The sequence below is a fragment of the Molothrus aeneus genome, chromosome 21 (assembly GCF_037042795.1).
Source record: "Molothrus aeneus isolate 106 chromosome 21, BPBGC_Maene_1.0, whole genome shotgun sequence".
In the NCBI taxonomy this organism is placed as follows: Eukaryota; Metazoa; Chordata; class Aves; order Passeriformes; family Icteridae; genus Molothrus; species Molothrus aeneus.
The window spans coordinates 4,946,841-4,964,660 of record NC_089666.1 but is presented as its reverse complement, the minus strand read 5'-3'; the positions used below and the strand labels follow the sequence as shown (position 1 = coordinate 4,964,660).

General features: G+C 56.2%; 1 protein-coding gene across 2 annotated transcripts in view; it reads left to right on the top strand.

Moving 5' to 3' along the window:
* The first annotated feature begins 2,849 nt into the window (after nucleotides 1-2,849).
* The window catches only part of TP73 (tumor protein p73), a 28,173-nt gene continuing 13,202 nt past the window's right edge, over nucleotides 2,850-17,820 (top strand). Inside the window, exons 1-2 of one of the 2 annotated variants that reach the window (XM_066563846.1) lie at nucleotides 2,850-2,958; nucleotides 8,330-8,575. In XM_066563846.1, coding sequence (XP_066419943.1) covers nucleotides 2,917-2,958; nucleotides 8,330-8,575 — 288 coding nt within the window. In that variant the 5' untranslated portion in view covers nucleotides 2,850-2,916. Of the gene's footprint in view, nucleotides 2,959-4,783; nucleotides 4,887-8,329; nucleotides 8,576-17,820 lie in introns of those variants that run through there. The other variant, XM_066563847.1, reaches the window with a different exon arrangement.

Genomic DNA, 17,820 nt, shown 5'->3' with positions numbered 1-17,820 from the left:
GGCCAGGGAAAGCAGCATGGAAGAGGGGTAAGAGCGCCAGCAGCCCTGTTCTGTCCCCTGTGCCGTCTGTTCTGGGCTCCTCTCAGAGCTGCTCGTGGCTCCTTTCGTTTCTGTGTGTGTGTCACACATGGGGTGAGGAGGGATGGGAGGACATCAGACTCTGCTTTTAGCTGTCCCTGACACGGCACCTGTGGGGAATGATCCCTCCTGTGCCCTCCTGTGCCCTCCTGTGCCCTCCTGTGCCCTCCTGTGCCATGGGAATCCCTCCAGGCAGGGTGGCTGCGGATGCTGTGTTTTGTCAAAACTGACGGGGAAAACTTCCCCGCTTTCATTCTAACTCTGTGCCCTGCAGCCAGTCAGTCCCCAGCTGAGTCCCAGGGACCCCACTCGAGCGTCCCTGGCCTCGGGGAGCAGCTGCCCTGCACTGGAGAATCCCTGGATCAAGGAGCAGCTTCCCTGCACTGGAGCATCCCTGGCTCAGCCCTGCACTCAGCATCTCCCGCCCAAAGCACAGGAAGTGTCAGGTTTTCACTATGAGATGGGATGCTAACATCAGCAAGGGGAAAAGGGACAGCCAGCTGTGCCTGGGGGTGTCAGCCAGGGCAGGGAAGAGGTCCTGCTGCTGGCAGAGAGAGGCTGAGGGAGGAGGATGATGGTTGTCCAGAGGGGAAGGCAGCACGAGGCTCAAGATGGCTCCGTGAAACTTCCGGCTGCAGCTGCTGGCTCTGAGAGGCTCTGGGCACACAGGAGAGCTGGGCTGGGCTGTTCTGCACCAAAAATCCCCGTGCAGGCACAAGGGGAATGGCCTGGACTGAGTGTGGCTCTGGTTGTGACCGTGCAGCAGCAGCCAGGAGGGTTTGGGTGGAAAACGAGTTCATTTCACTGAGCTTGGCTCAGCCCTGCCTGCTGCCCTGGCCTGCACTGCTGGGCTGTGGGCACTGTCCCCCACCATGGGCCACGGGGCTGCCCAGTGCTGTGGTCACTCAGGGTGGGCTCTGGGGGGCTCTGGTTCTGAGTGTCCCCCAGAATGGCCCCTGGGGGTCTCTGGTCCCGGGTGTCCCCATGATGGTTCTGGGGGAATCTGGTCCTGGGTGTCCTTCACAATGGTTCTGAGGGTTTCTGGTTCTGTGTGTCCCCCAAAATGGCCCCTGGGGGTGCTCTGTGTCCCCATGATGGGCTCTGAGGGTCTCTGGTCCTGAGTGTCCCCCACAATGGGCTCTGGGAGTCTCTGGTTCTGTGTGCCCTTCATGATGGCCCCTGGGGGTCTCTGGTGCTCTGTGTCCCCATGATGGGCTCTGAGGGGCTCTGGTCCTGAGTGTCCTTCACGGTGGTTCTGGTCCTGCGTGTCCTTCACGATGGTTCTGGGGGAATCTGGTCCTGTGTCCCCTCCTAGATGGTTCTGGGGGGCTCTGGTCCTGAGCGTCCCCCACAATGGGCTCTGGGGGGCTCTGATCCTCTGTGTCCTTCACGATGGTTCTGGGGGGATCTGGTCTTCTGTGTGTCCATTATGGGCTCTGGGGGGCTCTGGTTCTGTGTGTCCCCATGAGGGTTCTGGGGGAATCTGGTCCTGGGTGTCCTCCACAATGGTTCTGAGGGTTTCTGGTTCTGTGTGTCCCCCAAAATGGCCTCTGGGGGTCTCTGGTGCTCTGTGTCCCCATGATGGGCTCTGGGTTGCTCTGGTTTTGTGTGTCCCCCACATTGGGTTCTGAGGGTCTCTGGTCCTGGGTATCCCCCACGTTGGGCTCTGGAGGCTTCTGGTCCTGTGTGTCCTTCACAATGGCCCCTGAGGGTCTTTGCTGCTCTGTGTGCCCATGATGGCTCTGAGGGGCTCTGCTCCTGTGTGTCCCCCACAAGGGACCCTGGGGTCCCTGACCTGTGTGCCCCCTGCCAGGGGCTCTGGGGCTCTCTGGTCCCTGCCGTGCTGCTGGGAGGGAATTGGGATTGAGGGATTCCTTGGAGAGCTGCTTTGCTGGGGTGAGATGGCACAGCACAGCATGGACCGGCATGGCACAGCACAGCAGAATGGCATGGCACTCAGTGGCACTCTGGCAGCACTAACCCTGCTGTTTCCTTTCCCCCAGGGTGATCTATCCTCTGTCAGACTCCCCTGCTCTGAAGATGTCCCAGCCATCCCCAGCTGATGAAGGCCCCACCTTTGAGCACCTCTGGAGCTCGCTGTAAGTGGGGTGTGCTCATTCCCCATGGGGGTGTTCAAAGGCAGCAGTGGCTCTTTGACAAAGACAAATTCCCTTTTGCATCCTCTGCTTTCCACAAACTCCTTTTCCACCTGGCAAATTTGGCTCCCTGGTTTCAGATTCTCTGGCTCAGGGCATTCCATTTCCCATGTCTGTCCCATGGGCAGCAATGCTCCAGGGCCAGAGCAGAGCTCCCCTCAAGCTGGAACCCTTAATTCCAAAATTAAACATCTCCCAGCCCCACCAAGATATTTGCAAGTCTTCTGGCCTTTGAGCCTCATGCTCTAATCCAGCAAGGGAGAAGGATTGTGCTTCATTTAATCTTCCTTCCTTGGCCCTCTCACACGTAAAGGCATCCCAAGGTGACAGAAATGCTGGAGTAGCTGGGTGGATGCAGAATTTCCCACATCTACAGCTCCGCCAGGTGGAAATAAAAGCAGAGGATGGAGGAAGAAGTTGGGAAAGGGACGAGGTTTGGGAAAGGGACGAGGTTTGAGAAAGGGATGAGGTTTGGGAAAGGGACGAGGTTTGAGAAAGGGACGAGGTTTGAGGGGACTGTGAGTTTCTGGGAGGGTGGTGGTGGTGGCACAGGCTGTGCTGGAGAGCTGGGAGATGACTGTGCCCTCACCTCCTGCCCAGGGAACCAGACAGCACCTACTTCGACCTGCCTCCAGCCAACCCCAGCAGCAGCAATGAGGTCTCCAACAGCACAGAGGTCACCATGGACGTGTTCCAGATGAGAGGCATGACTGACTCGGTGATGGTGAGTGTGCTCACACAGCAGGGACGGGCACCAGAGCCGGGCATATCCTTGATTTCCCTGCAGGGGTGGGCTGGGGGCTCTGGGGGAGAAACCAACCTTGCTGGGGCAGGGTTAATCAATGGCACAAGGGTCAGTAAAATCATGGCTATTTATTGTTAGATAACATCAGTGCAGGCAGCAGCGGGGCAGCAGTTCTAGGTGAGTACCAAGACAGCAGCAGAGTGCCATTCTCTCCGGGACAAAAGCCATTTGTGAGCTGCTGAGGAGGCAGAGCTGCTGCAGAGGGGGCACTCCGTGCTCCCAGCACAGCCCCAGGTCCGTGCCGCTGCCTTTCCTGCCAGAAACCTTTGCTTCTGTCTGAGACAAAGTCTCGGAAAAGCATCGCGGCCGTGCGAGGCATCCCGGCCGCTTGGGCGTGTTCAGGGATGCTCGGGAGCATCCCTGGGGCTGCCCCGGCTGGTGGCTGCATCTCCCTCCGGAAAATCTCTGTTTCCCTCCGGGAAATCGCTCTTTCCCTCCAGAAAGTCGCCGTTTCCCTCGCCCGACAGCTTGCCTCCCCTCCCCCAGCCCCTTTTCCCTCGCTTTCTGCTCTCTTTCCCTCCCTTCCCCGGCCCTTCTCAGCGGGCAGGGGCTGGGCAGAGTGCTGCTAATTGTGCCTGTGCCCCTCACTGAGCGAGCATCGCCTTTCCCCTCGCTGCTGCTGTCACCAAAGCCGAGCCCGGCGGGGCTGGGGCAGCCTGGGGTGAGCAACAAGAAGGGCTCTGGACAAGAAGGGCTCTGGTAACGGGATGCCAACAGCCTGAGGGGAAGGCAAGAGAGGGGAGGGATCGCTCAGTCCGTGCTGATTCCTGCTGTTCTTGGCACGCATCTGGTGCTGGTGCTCGGTGGTGCTGAGCAGGTCACCCCAATGCTCTGTTAGGCATCTATCCTAATTATTCCTGTCTGGCCCTCTAGATATCCATCCATCCATCCATCCATCCATCCATCCATCCATCCATCCATCCATCCATCCATCCATCCATCCATCCATCCCTCCATCCATCCCTCCATCCCTCCATCCATCCAAAATTCACATCTCCCACACACAGAGCTCTCACAGAGCCACTGTCTGCTCAGTACCTGGGTGGGCACCTCATTGTGCTGGTGACAGCTGCCAGCCCAGAGCAGGTCACCCCAATGCTCTGTCAGGCATCTATCCCTAATTACTCCTGTCTGTCCCTCTAGATCATCCATCCCTCCATCCATCCATCCATCAATCCATCCATCCATCCATCCATCCATCCATCCATCCATCCATCCATCCATCCATCCATCTGTCCATCCATCCCTCCATCCATCCGTCCATCCATCCCTCCACAATCCACATCTCCCAGACACAGAGCTCTCATGGAGAGAGCCCTGCCAGCTCAGTGCCAGGGTGGGCACCTCATTGTGCTGGTGCCAGCTGCCAGCCCAGCAGGTCTCCATCCCCCTGTGTGGCTGGAAGAAGCTTTGGGGAGTGGGATCTGGGCAGGTTTGGTGGTGGAGCCGGACCCCTGCTCTCCCTGCAGCGGGAATGGTTGGTATCGCCCAGTCCATCACTGGGCAAGCTGGGGCCTGCCCTGTGCTTTAATGAATAGTCATGAGGGACAGAAGGGGTGGGCCCCGTTTTGTTGTTGGATGCAGCGAGTTGACAGAACTAAGGGAGATGAAAAAAAGCAAAAAAAAAAAAAAAGCCAACAGACGGCGGCACACGGACGGGGTGGCCAGCGCAGCATCCCTGGCGCTGCCCGCCCGGCCCCGCTCCCGCTCTCCTCCCTCCCCGCCTCCCCTCCCCGGCGGCCGGCCCGACCCCATGAGTCCCGTGGCAGGAGCCTGCCCCGCGCTCCGCGAGCCCCGAGACAACTAAAATGCTCTACATCAGCGACCCGATGCAGCATTACACCACGGTAGGTGCTGCTTGCTTTGCTTTGATGCTCCCCTTTGAGTTATCCTTCGCTTTACCTGATCTGGCTCTGCCTGCCCAGCCTGGTGCTGGATGCTCCAGGGGCTGTCCCAGTGCACTCCTGTCCCTGTCCTGCAGCTGCTGGAGGACCTGGAGCTGCTCCAGCCCTGTGTTGGTGCAGGTGCTGCAGCCTCGGCAGGCAGTGGCTGCTCCTCTTGCTTTGCCCCATCTGCCTCTTGCAGAGCCCGAGGTGGGATTTAAAGCTCAGGTGCAGGGGGTGCAGTCCCTTAGCTCTGTGTGCACAGGTCAACCTGAGCATCCATCTATAAATCACACCCAAGGTGGGATTTAAAGCTCAAGTGCAGGGGGTGCAGGGTCCCTCCGCTCTGTGTGCACAGGTCAGCCTGAGCATCCATCCAAGGAGCACCTGGAGGTGCTGGACACCTCCAGCACCACTCTGTCATCCCAGCTGAGCCCACACTGCTCACCTGTCCTCGCAGGCAGGCTTCCTTCCCCTGGTGGAAATCCCTGGGAGGGCAGGGCAGGTGAAGCTGTACCTGTGCTGCAGGTAATGCATTTCCAGCCCTGTGCTCAAGTGCTGAGATTGTTTCCTTAGGGAAAAGGGTTTGTGTCTGTCCCTGGCATTCAGAACCATCCAGCACAGGCACAGAGGGAGTTGGAGACAGAAGGAAATCCCTTCATTCCTGGTTTTACCTTAAGTGTGTTGGTACCAAGCCCTTGTGTCCCATTGTTGAGGCTGTTCCATGGGAGGTCGTTGCTGCAGTTGTGTGAATAATTATCCCTGTGTGTGTCTGTACATATTTACACACGCACACACACACAAACACTCCTGCCTTCAATTCATCTTTTAGGGGAATGTTTCCATGATTTCATCAATTTTGAGCAGCAAGTCTGTGGTTTTGCATCAATTTTGAACAGCAAGTCTGGGGTTTTGCCCGCGCACCTGACTCTGGGTCTCTCCACCAGCAGATTCTCAAAGTCTGGGGGCACTCAGGGTGCTGCCTCCTGCTTTATGCAAAGGCAGCCCAGCCTGGCAGAGGTGACACCCTGGGTCTCACCTCTCACCATTCTTCCTGAGGGAGGGTTTTCTCCCACACAGAGCTCAGGATGCTCCGTTCTGTGGTGGGTCCCCATTCACCGGCCCATTGACAGCCACAGGCTTCAACCATGAATGTCTCAGGATGGGAGCAAAACAGCTCAGCCCTGATACTCCTGGATCAGCTGAGTATCATCCCGATACTCCTGGATGCTGCCCCATCCAGCAGCAATCCCTTTTCCCTTGCTGCTGTTCTCCTGGTTGATCCCTCAGGTTTTCCTGTGCCACCTCAGTGGCTCTGCCCTGCCTGCAGTCCCCGCAGCAGCTGCATTTCCCAGTTGGGTGGCAAGAGCTTTCCTAACGTGCCTGTTTTGCCAGAGTTTCTCATAAGTTTTTTTCTCCAGGTGAAGCCTGGATTAAGGAGAGCTTGGCTTGTCTTCGGCTGGGCTATTTATAGAGCTGTGAGGAGGAATAGAGGGATTTAGGCACATATTTTAGGGGAGAAAATGGCTGGATGCGTAAAAGCAAGCCAGATCTTGTTCAGCATTCCTCCAGTTAGTCACAGGCTCCAACGACCTTGTGAGAGATGCAGGCAACAGGAGAACTTCCCTGGAGAAGGATGATTGCCTTTAAACCATTCCACATCGAAGAGGGTTGGGTGAGGTTGGGATCCCAAGTTAAAACACGTTTCCTGATTCCTGAGCCGTGAGCCTTTGCAGCCCTTTGGAGAAGGCTGAGCCTGCTGGCTGTGCCCACGGCTGCTTCCACAGCTCTTGGCATCCCAGAGCTGCCCCAGAGGGTGCTGGGGACAGGGATGAGGGCAGCCCAGGGGTTGCTGTGTCCCTGCTCCCATGCTGGGAGCCGGGAGGACACACGGCAATCCACCCGACACTGTGCATGGTCACCAGCACTGCCACTGCCTCTGGGGCTGCAGGGTGAGGGCAATGCAGGAATTGCAGGTTTCTGGGGGAAAAAACCCGGGAATTGCAGATTTCTGGGGGAAAAAACCCATCCCCTGAGCAATTCAGGAATTGCAGGTTTCTGGGGGAAAAAACCCGGGAATTGCAGATTTCTGGGGGAAAAAACCTGGGAATTGCAGATTTCTGGGGGAAAAAAACCCATCCCCTGAGCAATTCAGAAATTGCAGGTTTCAGGGGGGAAAAACCCATCCCCTGAGCAATTCAGGAATTGCAGGTTTCTGGGGGGAAAAACCTGGGAATTGCAGATTTCTGGGGGAAAAAACCCCGGGAATTGCAGATTTCTGGGGAAAAAACCCATCCCATGAGCAATTCAGGAATTGCAGGTTTCTGGGGGAAAAAACCCGGGAATTGCAGATTTCTGGGGGAAAAACCCATCCCCTGAGCAATTCAGAAATTGCAGATTTCAGGGGGAGAAAAAACCCGGGAATTGCAGATTTCTGGGGGAAAAAAATCCCTCCCACTTGCTCTGAGAAAGAGTTGTATTTGAGCCTGATTTTCTAAGGAAATACTAAGATTTCTTTAGCCACACAGCTCTTGGGAATGTCACTGTGTTTGGGCTGTGCCTTGGGTAAAGGAGCTGCCAGCTCTTATTGGAAGAATCTGACAGTAATTGGTCAGAAGAGGAATAAGGAAAAAATTGTAAAAAGTCATTATTTGGTCCAACAGGTCTGCAATAAGAGCCGGGACCTGCCTAAGTGGCTCTGTTTGCCCTGTGACTTTGCTGCAGTGCTGTGCATCACAGCCTGCTCTGTAGGTTTGAGGCTTTGCCCAAATTAGAGCTGCATCAGGCACTGGGAGCAGCCATCCCGCTGGGAAACCAGCTACAAACCACAACTCGGGAGTGGTGTGGGGGTGTGTGAGTCCTGACCAGTGAGCACACCAGGGACAGGCTGGAAAAGAGGGTGGAAAACCCGCTGGGAATCGCCGTGGTGATGGAGCGGTGTCATTGCCAGGGATTGCTGCTCACCTGGGCGCGGTGGCTTCACCGAGCTGTGACACTGGCAAGGGACAAAGGGTTGGGTGTCCCTCCCCACCTGCAGAGGAACATTTCCCACAGCTGAGCAAACCCCACCACGTCCCTGCCCTCTCCCCACTGCCAGGAGCGCGGCTTTCCCGAGGCAGGTGCTCCAGAAATGCGGGACTGGGGCACCTCGCTGCCTCCAGCGAGGATGGAGCAGCTCGAGGCGGGGGTGATTTAAGCACACGGATTTCATCCCTCACACAAGTGGCGACCTGTCAGAAAAGCCGAGCCACCCAGACCAGCTCCTTTTGACTCCCATCCCGCACGCTGGCCCTTTAAGGAGGCTGTAACAGGACACCCCAGCACTGCAGAAAGGTGCCTGAGGTTTCCCTGTCTCTAAACTGGCTGGTGTTTTCTTTTTTCCCTCCTCCCCTTTTCCCTTCCTCCAGTCCCAGTTCAATTTGCTGAACAACAGCATGGATCAGAGCATCGGCAGCAGAGCAGCCTCCACCAGCCCCTACAGCTCCGAGCACACCTCCAATGTCCCAACGCACTCGCCCTACTCGCAGCCCAGCTCTACCTTCGACGCCATGTCCCCGGCCCCCGTCATCCCCTCCAACACCGACTACCCCGGTCCCCACCACTTCGAGGTGACCTTCCAGCAATCCAGCACCGCCAAATCGGCCACCTGGACTGTGAGTTTTGTTTTTTCCTGCCTTGGCTCGGGGAGATGCTCAGCGCGGCCGAGCGGGTCCTCACCGCGCTCAGGGTGGTGGCGCGGGGAGGTGACAAGGGATGCAGCCACCGCTGATGGCGGCTTCACGGGCACAGGTGGTGGCCCTGGGAAGGGAAGTAGCTGGAAACATCCCTGCTTGCTTTCCAGGGGGTTTCTCCCAAAGGGGTGTGAAGCACAGCGGTTGGGATGTCACTTCTCTCGTTGGCGATTCACTAAATTGTGGGTAAATGTTCTCCGAAAAGGAATGTCCTGGGGAAGTACCTGCCTTGTTCTCACGGTGCTTCCCAGGGTATTTCTCCCAAAGGGGAGTGAAGCACAGCGGTTGGGATGTCACTTCTCTCCTTGGCGATTCCCTAAATTGTGGGTAAATATTCTCCGTCCCGGAAAAGTACCTGCCTTGTTCTCACGGTGCTTCCCAGGGTATTTGCCAGCGGGTGCTGTCAGAGGCGATGCCGTGGGTGAGAGGGACCTTTGCTTGTGTCTGCCAGCTGTGCTGTGAATGCCATTTACAGCTGTGCTGTAAAATGTCATTTACAGTCATCCTCCATCCCGTATTAGAGGAGTAACTTAATCCCTCCAAGTCACAGAAAATAACCGAGCAGGATTTTAAGCGCAGCAGGTTTCGATGCCCGGAGGGGTGGCTGCACAGCCCCTGCTGTCGCTGCAGATTTGGCACCACGGCTGCTCCTGCTGCCCGGCACGGGACAGCTCTGCGAGCAGGGACCCAGGGGCCGGGCAGACCGCACGGGAAATGCTTTGATTTTTGTGGCAAAAAATCCTAAATCCTCAGCCCTGCTGCTGGCTCAGCGCGGTGTTTTTAAGGACTTGTGGCACAAGTGTCCATCCCGCAGCGGGTGCCTCCGAGGGAGCTGCTGACCACGCTCGAACCGGGCGGGTTTTCTCCTCCGGGAAGCACTGGCAGAGCAGGAAGGTTGGGATGGGAACAGCAGAGTTCCCTCCGGGGCTGCGGTTTGACATTGTCACGGAACGGGCAGAGCAGCCCAGCGGTATTTAAGCCAGCCCGGCTGTGACAATGACCTTTGTTTGCGGAAGGTGACGTGTTTAATTGGCACGACAGTCCCTCCTGCGGCAGACAGGACGCATCCTCGGGTGCTGTGGTGCGGGGACACCCCGGGCAGCGGCCGACGGGATGCTCCCGGCTGTGCTGGGGAGGATGCGGGGATGGGACGGGCTCCGGCAGCTCCGCAGCGCTGGGGCCGCGTCCCGCCGAAGCCAATGGGTGCCTGCAGTGGGAGAGCAGCAGCCATCGGGCATTTGAAAGCAGCCGAAGTCCGGCTGGTCAGTCCAGCAGTTTCCCCGCTGCTTCACAGGACCGGGGACTCGGGACAGCGCCGTGGTTGAGCGCCCCGCTCTCTCAAGGGTGGTTAAATCTCCACTTTTTCCACTGTGTTCCCTGGCAGCATTTCATTAGGAAGTGAGTAAAGCGGAGGTCCTCGGGCAGGATGTGATTCCAGCCCGCTCCTGTCCCTGCTGGGGGACAGATAACTCCTGTCAGCCGCAGGACCTGCCCAGGGAAGGGAGGCATTCCCGTCCTACAGCGTCCCAATGGAAACCGAAACCAGGCACTGCAGCGTGTGCTGTCCCGGCACGCAGGGATGGGGGCCAGAACGAGCCCGGTGCTCGCTTGCCACTGTCCCCAGCTAGGAGTGGGATGGCTTTGGGGTGGAGCAGACCCAGCGCAGCAGGGCTCCCCTCCTTAGAGCCATCCCGGGATCTTTCCACGGCTCTAAAGGGAGCTCAGGCTGTCTCGCATCACCCTGTGCTGACTGTTCTCCTCTGGCTGTGTCCCGCTGGGAGCTCGGCTCACCAGGACAGGACGTGGCTGTTTTTCCCAAGCCTTTGTGGGATTCAGGGCAGGCAATGCCACACGGTACCCTCCCAGCCTCGGGGGAGCAGCTGGACCCGGGAGCTGCCTGGAGAATCTGGGAGCATCTCTGGAGGACGCATCCACCAGCCGGGGCTGGGAGCCACCCACGGCTGCAAGGAGGGGTCCTGGGAAGGGTCGAGAGTGAGGATTTGAATGCCTGAAGTGGTTTTAACACTAAGGAGGACACTCAGAGGTGTGTGACCCTCTGAGCCACAATGCTGATGTGGCTGCATCCCCCAGAACAGCTTGGCTGCTGGGCCAGTGCCCACCTGCACTGGAGCTGAGCCTCGAGGGGAGCAGCAGTGGGTTGGCAGCATCAGGGACCCTGGAGAGCACAGGGGCTGTTTCATTTGCAGCAGTGATTCTTGCAGGATTGCCAGGGCGGGTGCAGCATGTCCAGCTTGCCACGGTGCCACATGAGAAATGGTCCTGCTGTGGTGGCAGCTGGTGTCACTCCCTGTGCTCCTGGTGTCACTCCCTGTGCTCCTGGGGTCCTCCTGGCTGGGGCTGTCACAGGCATGGTCAGTGCTGGAAGATGAGGCCAATGCCTTCCTCCAACTCACTATGAGCTCTGCAGTGCCACTGCCACACCTGAAAGTTCATCCTGCTTTAATGGGGAAAGGGACTCAGCAAAACAGATGTGTTTTATGTTGTCAATGAACTCACAAATAACTCTGTGTGAGCCTCCACACGAGCTGGGAACACGCACCTAAGGTAAAAAAACAAGCCATTGGGGAATGCAGGGAAGTGAAGGTAAATGTCTGGTCAGCAGGGCTGGGGACAGAAAGAGGCATTTGACAGAACAGTGATGGCCACACCAAACACAGCAGCACCAACCATCCTGGTGCTCTGATTTGGGGCAGCCCTTGGGAAGAACCAGCCCAGACTGTTCCTTGTGCCTTTTGGACACTCTGAGCTTTGCTGCACCCAATAATCCATGCCAGGATGGTTGATCAATTGCCACCAAGCACTGACCACAAGCTCAGCAGAGCCAACGCTCTGGGCAGCATTTTGGAGCAGCGAGGGCTCTGCTGCACTGGAAGGAGCCTCAGCTGAAAGTCTCCTGCAATTTGGGGTTGAATCATGGAGGATCTGGCCACAGAGGAAAGGACAGCTGGCGAGCAGGCAATGCCAAAACAAATGGTTTGTGTGAGTCATCTTGTCAAAAGTTTTAGCATCATTTTTTGATATAGTCACAAGTTTTGGTTGATGGAGGTGTGTAGCCCAATGGCCTCCTGGTTTTGAAGGGTTTTGACTTGAATCCCTCTGGGAGATGTGGCATTACCCATTCTCCCTCTCTTAGAGCTCCTAAGGACCAGGTGAGCTGGCCCCTGTAGAGTGCTGGACAAGCCCTTTGCTGTGCAGGGCTGGGCAAATCAGCGTCACCTGGACAGGGGTGTCCCCAAGCCCTGTCCACACACGGTGCTCCTGCCCACACTTCAAACCCTCTATTGAAAAAACAGACATGGCCTGGGAGGGAGATGTGAACAAAATGAACAGTTTTGAACAGATGTAGAGCAATACCACAGAAATGTTCTGCATCGAAGTTCCCCCCAAGAAGAGCAAGGGGACTTGATTATGGTGTGCCCAGGAGATGGTTCCTGATAGCAGCCAGCTCTTTAATCTAATAGCAAAAGACAGAATGAGATCCAGCACTTGGAAGCTGAAGCCAAGCAAATTCAGACTAAAAACAAGGAGGTATATTTTTTTTTTAGCAGCGAGGATAATTAACCATAGGAACATCTTACCAAGGAATGTGGTGGATTCTCCCAACTCCTGAAGGATTCAAATGAGGAGTCTGCATATCTCTCCAGAGATAAGATGTGCTTTAGCAGACACCCCTGACTCAATGCAGGAGGAGGAGGAAGGGGTCTGAGGGTAACAGTGAGGGCAGTGGGACCAGAACATCATCAGGGGTCTGAGGGTAACAGTGAGGGCAGTGGGACCAGAACATCATCAGGGGTCTGAGGGTAGCAGTGAGGGCAGTGGGACCAGAACATCATCAGGGGTCTGAGGGTAACAGTGAGGGCAATGGCACTAGAACATCATCAGGGGTCTGAGGGTAGCAGTGAGGGCAATGGGAGCAGAACATCATCAGGGGTCTGAGGGTAGCAGTGAGGGCAATGGGAGCAGAACATCATCAGGGGTCTGAGGGTAGCAGTGTGGGCAGTGGGACCAGAACATCATCAGGGGTCTGAGGGTAACAGTGAGGGCAATGGCACTAGAACATCATCAGGGGTCTGAGGGTAACAGTGAGGGCAATGGGAGCAGGACATCATCAGCTGCTCTCTCTTGCTTCAAAATGCTGATTTTCTAATTTTAGAAAAGAGGTGAATGGAGAAGGTGAAGCCTTGGGGCTGACATTACCCATCTCTGTCCTGGCAGAGGGACTCTGAGCAGTGATGGGTGACATTGCTGTCCCCAGCCCTGGACAGCAGCAGCCGTGCCCGCCCATCCTATGGGAAGCCCTCCAACCCGCTCCCACCTCCCTTTTCATTTTTAATGGCCTTCTTATCGCAGAGACCAACGGCCAGATGCCGAAAAGAAGCTTTTCCCTGCGGCTTGGAAGCCCCCCTCGGGCAGGCAGAGCACGGGGAGCTGCGGCACGGCAAGCCGGGGCACGCCGGCATCCTGCCCGGCCCCGGCGGCTCCGCTGCCCGGACACGCTGCAGCCACAGCGGCCCCATCGCCGTGGTTTTCTCGCCGCAGCCCCTCGCCACGCCAGCCAGCTGGTAACTGACGGATAATTAGGATTTTTCTCAAGTCGGGTTGGCGGCGGAGCGCTGTCGCATGTGCCAGAGATGCGGAGGTGTTAATGGGGTCTTTGGCTTCCCGCGGGCGGGCTGCAAAGGGACGTGGGGGCTCCAGCTCAAGTGTGGAGCTCCTGGAGCCGGGAGGAGATGGACAAACCCCCGAGCAGGCAGGAAGGGGAGTCTCTGATACACCCATGGAACTACACCCGGGGTTGTCTTGTTGCTGTTTCGGGGAGAAAAGAGCCTGCGAGGGGGAGGCTGGGCAGGAGGAGAGCTGCTCCTGCTCCCACGGATGGCTGTCCAGCAGCCACCCACAGCATCCCAGTGCTCAGCCAGTGGGACATGGCAGCGTGGAGCTGCTTCCACTTGCTTGATAGATCTTGCAGCTGGAGCATGGGAACAGGGGAGCTGAAACGCTTTTTCCGGTCCTGACTGAGTGAGGAGGATGGGAGGCAGGTTCTCCCCTTGCTGGTCACTGTCTGTGGTTTCTTGGGGTAGAGGCAGATAGTGAAGAGGAGGGAAAATTCTTCAGGAGCATCTCTGTACCACAAACCCCCTCTGCAAACTCTCTCTGGCACCTTCCCATATCCCAGGGAGGTTGCTGTCCAACAGCCAAGGCCTGGAGATGATTTGGGCAGAAACAGCTGAGGACACCCTGAGTAGCTGTGCAGATGAGTGTGGATATTTTGGTGTGCCAGAAGTAGGAAAGCAGCACCAGCTTGCTCCAGAGCCCATCGAAGCCAACCACTGGAGGCTTTCCACCAGCTCTCTCAGGGTGTGGATGAGGCTCCAGGAGCTCCAGACACAATGGAATTAAGAAAAAAGGCAAAGGAATTCGGTGTGTGATGTTCCAACACGATCCCGCTATCAGTTCCACTATCTTGAACGTGTCTGGTATGCACAGGTCAAGGGAATGGCTTCCTGGCAATGCTGCTCCATGGGGAAGGCAAAGCTCCCTGGCAGGAGAGGTGGGAGAGGGCTGGGAGCCCTGATCTCTGCTGCACGGGAGGGGGAAAGGATGCTGGTGTGCCCTTGGCAAACCCACACACTGCCCGTGCCCACCCCGGGCAGCGGCTGAGAGAGAGCAGAGGAGCAGCCCCTCCTGCATGGCACAGCCCTCCTGGCATGCTCCAGAGCCAGTGGTTTCCCCCTAAATCCTGCTCTTGCTGTGCTGCTTTTCGCATTTCCTTCCCAGCAGCAATTCCCAAGGCCAACTCAGCCTCCTTTTCCCTTCCCTCTCCTCCCAGCCTGCTCCCTGCACCCTTGGCAGGGTGAAGTAACCTCCTTGCTGGATTTGTGGCTTCCTTTTTTGAGTGGGAGGGAGCTCTGGGCTTGGCTTGGACAGGGGATCTGAGTATCCACTACACAGAGGGAGTCAGACCTACCAGAAGAGATTAAACCCTCAGAGTGCCAGCGCTGGATCAGCAGGGAGTGAGAGAGATCCCCGCTGGAAGTTATTTTAAGGATGTGCTCACTGGGGAAGGCAGGAAGAGGAGTCCTTTGGGGATGAACCAAGGAATTTCAATTAGCAGCAATGGCATGCTAATTAAGGTAGAAGAACACAGGCTGGAGCACAGGGAGCCTCCATGTGCTGCTCTGCTGCAGGGCCCCGAGACCTCAGCGGTCTGTAGGGCTGGAGGACCTGTGGGGCACAGAGCTGATGATGGCTGGGGTGATCAGGGGGCTCTGCTGAGTGCCTTGAGACCCCCTGTGCTGGGCACAGCTGGTGGTGGCTTGGTGTCACCCCAAGGCATTACTGCCATGGGACTGGGACCACAGGGAGGTGCGTGTTGGGCATCCCTCATGGCCATCACTTCAACCCATCATTATTGTGGCACGGGGAACAGAGATATGGGGAGATGGTTTTGGGGCATCCCTATGGCCATCACCCCAATCCATCACTGCTGTGGTGCAGGGACTGGAGGCACAGGGAGGTGAGTGTTGGGATATCCTTTATGGCCATCACTTCAATCCATCATTGCTGTAGCACAGGGAATGGAGGCACAAGGAGGTGGGTGTTGGGACATCCCTTATGGCCATCACTTCAATCCATTCCCACTGCAAAGGGAATGGAGACATGGGGAGATGAGTTTTGGGGCATCCCTTATGGCCATCACCCGAATCCATCATTATTGTGGCACAGGGAATGGAGATGTGTGGAGATGGGGTTTGGGGCATCTTATGGCCATAATTTCATCATTATTGTGGCACAGGGAATGGAGATGTGTGGAGATGGGGTTTGGGGCATCCTATGGCCATCAGTTCATCATTATTGTGGCACAGGGAACGGAGACATGGGGAGATGGGTTTTGGGACATCCCTATGGCCATCACCCCAATCCATCACTGCTGTGATGCAGAGAATGGAGACATGGGGAGATGGCTTTTGGGACATCTCTTATGGCCATCACCCCAACCCATCATTATTGCAGCACAGGGAATGGAGGCACAAGGAGGTGGGTGTTGGGACATCCCTTATGGCCATCACTTCAATCCATTCCCACTGCAAAGGGAATGGAGACATGGGGAGATGGGTTTTGGAGCATCCCTTATGGCTATCACCCTAATCCATCATTATTGTGGCACAGGGAATGGAGACATGGGGAGATGGGTTTTGGAGCATCCCTATGGCCATCACCTCAATCCATCACCGCTGTAGTGCAGGGACTGGAGGCACAGGAAGATGAGTTTTGGAGCATCCCTATGGCCATCACCTCAATCCATCACCGCTGTAGTGCAGGGACTGGAGGCACAGGAAGATGAGTTTTGGGGCATCTCTTATGGCCATCTCTTCAATCCATCACCGCTGTGGTGCAGGGACTGGAGGCACAGGGCACCAGGGTACTTCTTACAGCCATCCCCAGGGCAATATCCCCCTGTTCAGCCCACCTGTGTGCTGGACAGGTACCTCAGGCCCCGCTGGACACTCCCCTCTCCTCTCAACCACCAGTCGTACTCAAACCTGGCTCGTAGTAAATGAGCAACAAAGCAGCTCGGGGAGGAATTTCCAGCTCAGTGAGGAGTTTACAGGCCGGTGATTAAAAAATAGTTATTAAAAAAAAATTAGACAGAGAGAGAGAAAAAAAAAAAAATTAGCTGTGCCGCCGGCACGTCTTCCAGGATCTGTCGTAACAGATTCGTCCGAGCCGGTTAACGGTATTTGCGGTTTGCAAGATGCTACATGTCCGGGGAAGATGACAGACACGTTATTATCACCTCTCGCCTGAGATCTGCCCCAACCTGTCCCAGGATGCAGCTCTGCAGCTGCTTGCTGGGGAGTGCAAGGAAATTAGCAGCCGGAGGCAGCGCTTTTCTTTCTCTCCCCCTTGCCAGGCCAGTGGCTTTATTGGGGATCCATTGACTGCAGTCCTGGACACGTCTTGAGTAAAGCTAATGAGAAGCCTGGAATGTAGGAGAAGAGGAGGAGGAGGAGGAGGAGGGGAGGATTTGTGGAAAAAGCAATTGTTGAGCAAATCATTTCCTTCTAGAGGGAAAGGAGGCCTTGGCTGCGCCTTCCCCAACAGGCAAGTCTAGACGCTTAGGTGTCAACAGTTGAAGATAAATAAGATTTTATCAGCTCCAAATCTGTTGGGACACATCCTCCTAGCGGTTCTGCTGCCCAGGGACGGCCAGGCGAGATGGACTTGGCCAGGAAGGCTTTCCAGCAGAGGATTCAGGTTATTTTTTGTGTGAGGCTGTCAGCATCCATGGGGAAAACGACCTCTCCCTGCTCATTTCCTGCATGGGGAGGCAGCCCTGGGGCTGAGCAGCCTCTGGAGCCATCTCCTGGTGCTCTCTCAGGGTGGGCAGCGATGGATGCTGAGGCTCCACATCCAGGAGCCATTGTGGGGCATTCACTCAGTGGAATCTTGTGGTGTCCAGAACATTTCCTTGGGGCAGCAGCACCAGGATAACCAGGATAACCATGGTGAAGCTTCACAGTGGCCAGTGGCACCATGGAGTGACTGGTTTATGTCCTGTTCCATCTGGCAGTGGTGCAGCATGGTCTCATCTCACCCAAAAAAGCAGCTGCATTTCAAACACATCCAAAGGCCCTTTGTGGTACCAAGCTCTTGGGGAAACAGAGCTTAGAGCTGATAGGCTGCTAGGAGTTAAATAATTTGGTTTTTCCATTTTTTGGCTTATTCCTAGTACTCTGGACAGACAGCAGTAGCAGGGAAGGGACAGAGACAGAGCTGGCATCACAGTACCAGCCCAGAAGTTGAGGGCAACACTGGAAGCTGCAGGAAATCCCAAAGGAACAGAGGTTCTGTGTGTTTCCATAGGCTCCAGGGGAGACTGTCAGTGCTGCTGCTCTGTGCTGGTTCAATCAACCCAGCATCCACAAGCCACAGAAACCATTTGTGTCCCTCAAACACATGGTAATACTCAATAACAGACAGTCTCCAATGTGTTCCAGGAACAGAGATGACCTGAGTCTCCTAATGTAACCGTGGAGACAGACACCAGACGTCCCCAGGGTTGAAAAGGGTGTGGAGACACAGACAGGAGATGCCCAGGGCAGAACATACCCTGGCTTCTTTGTAGGCGTGAAAGGAATCCT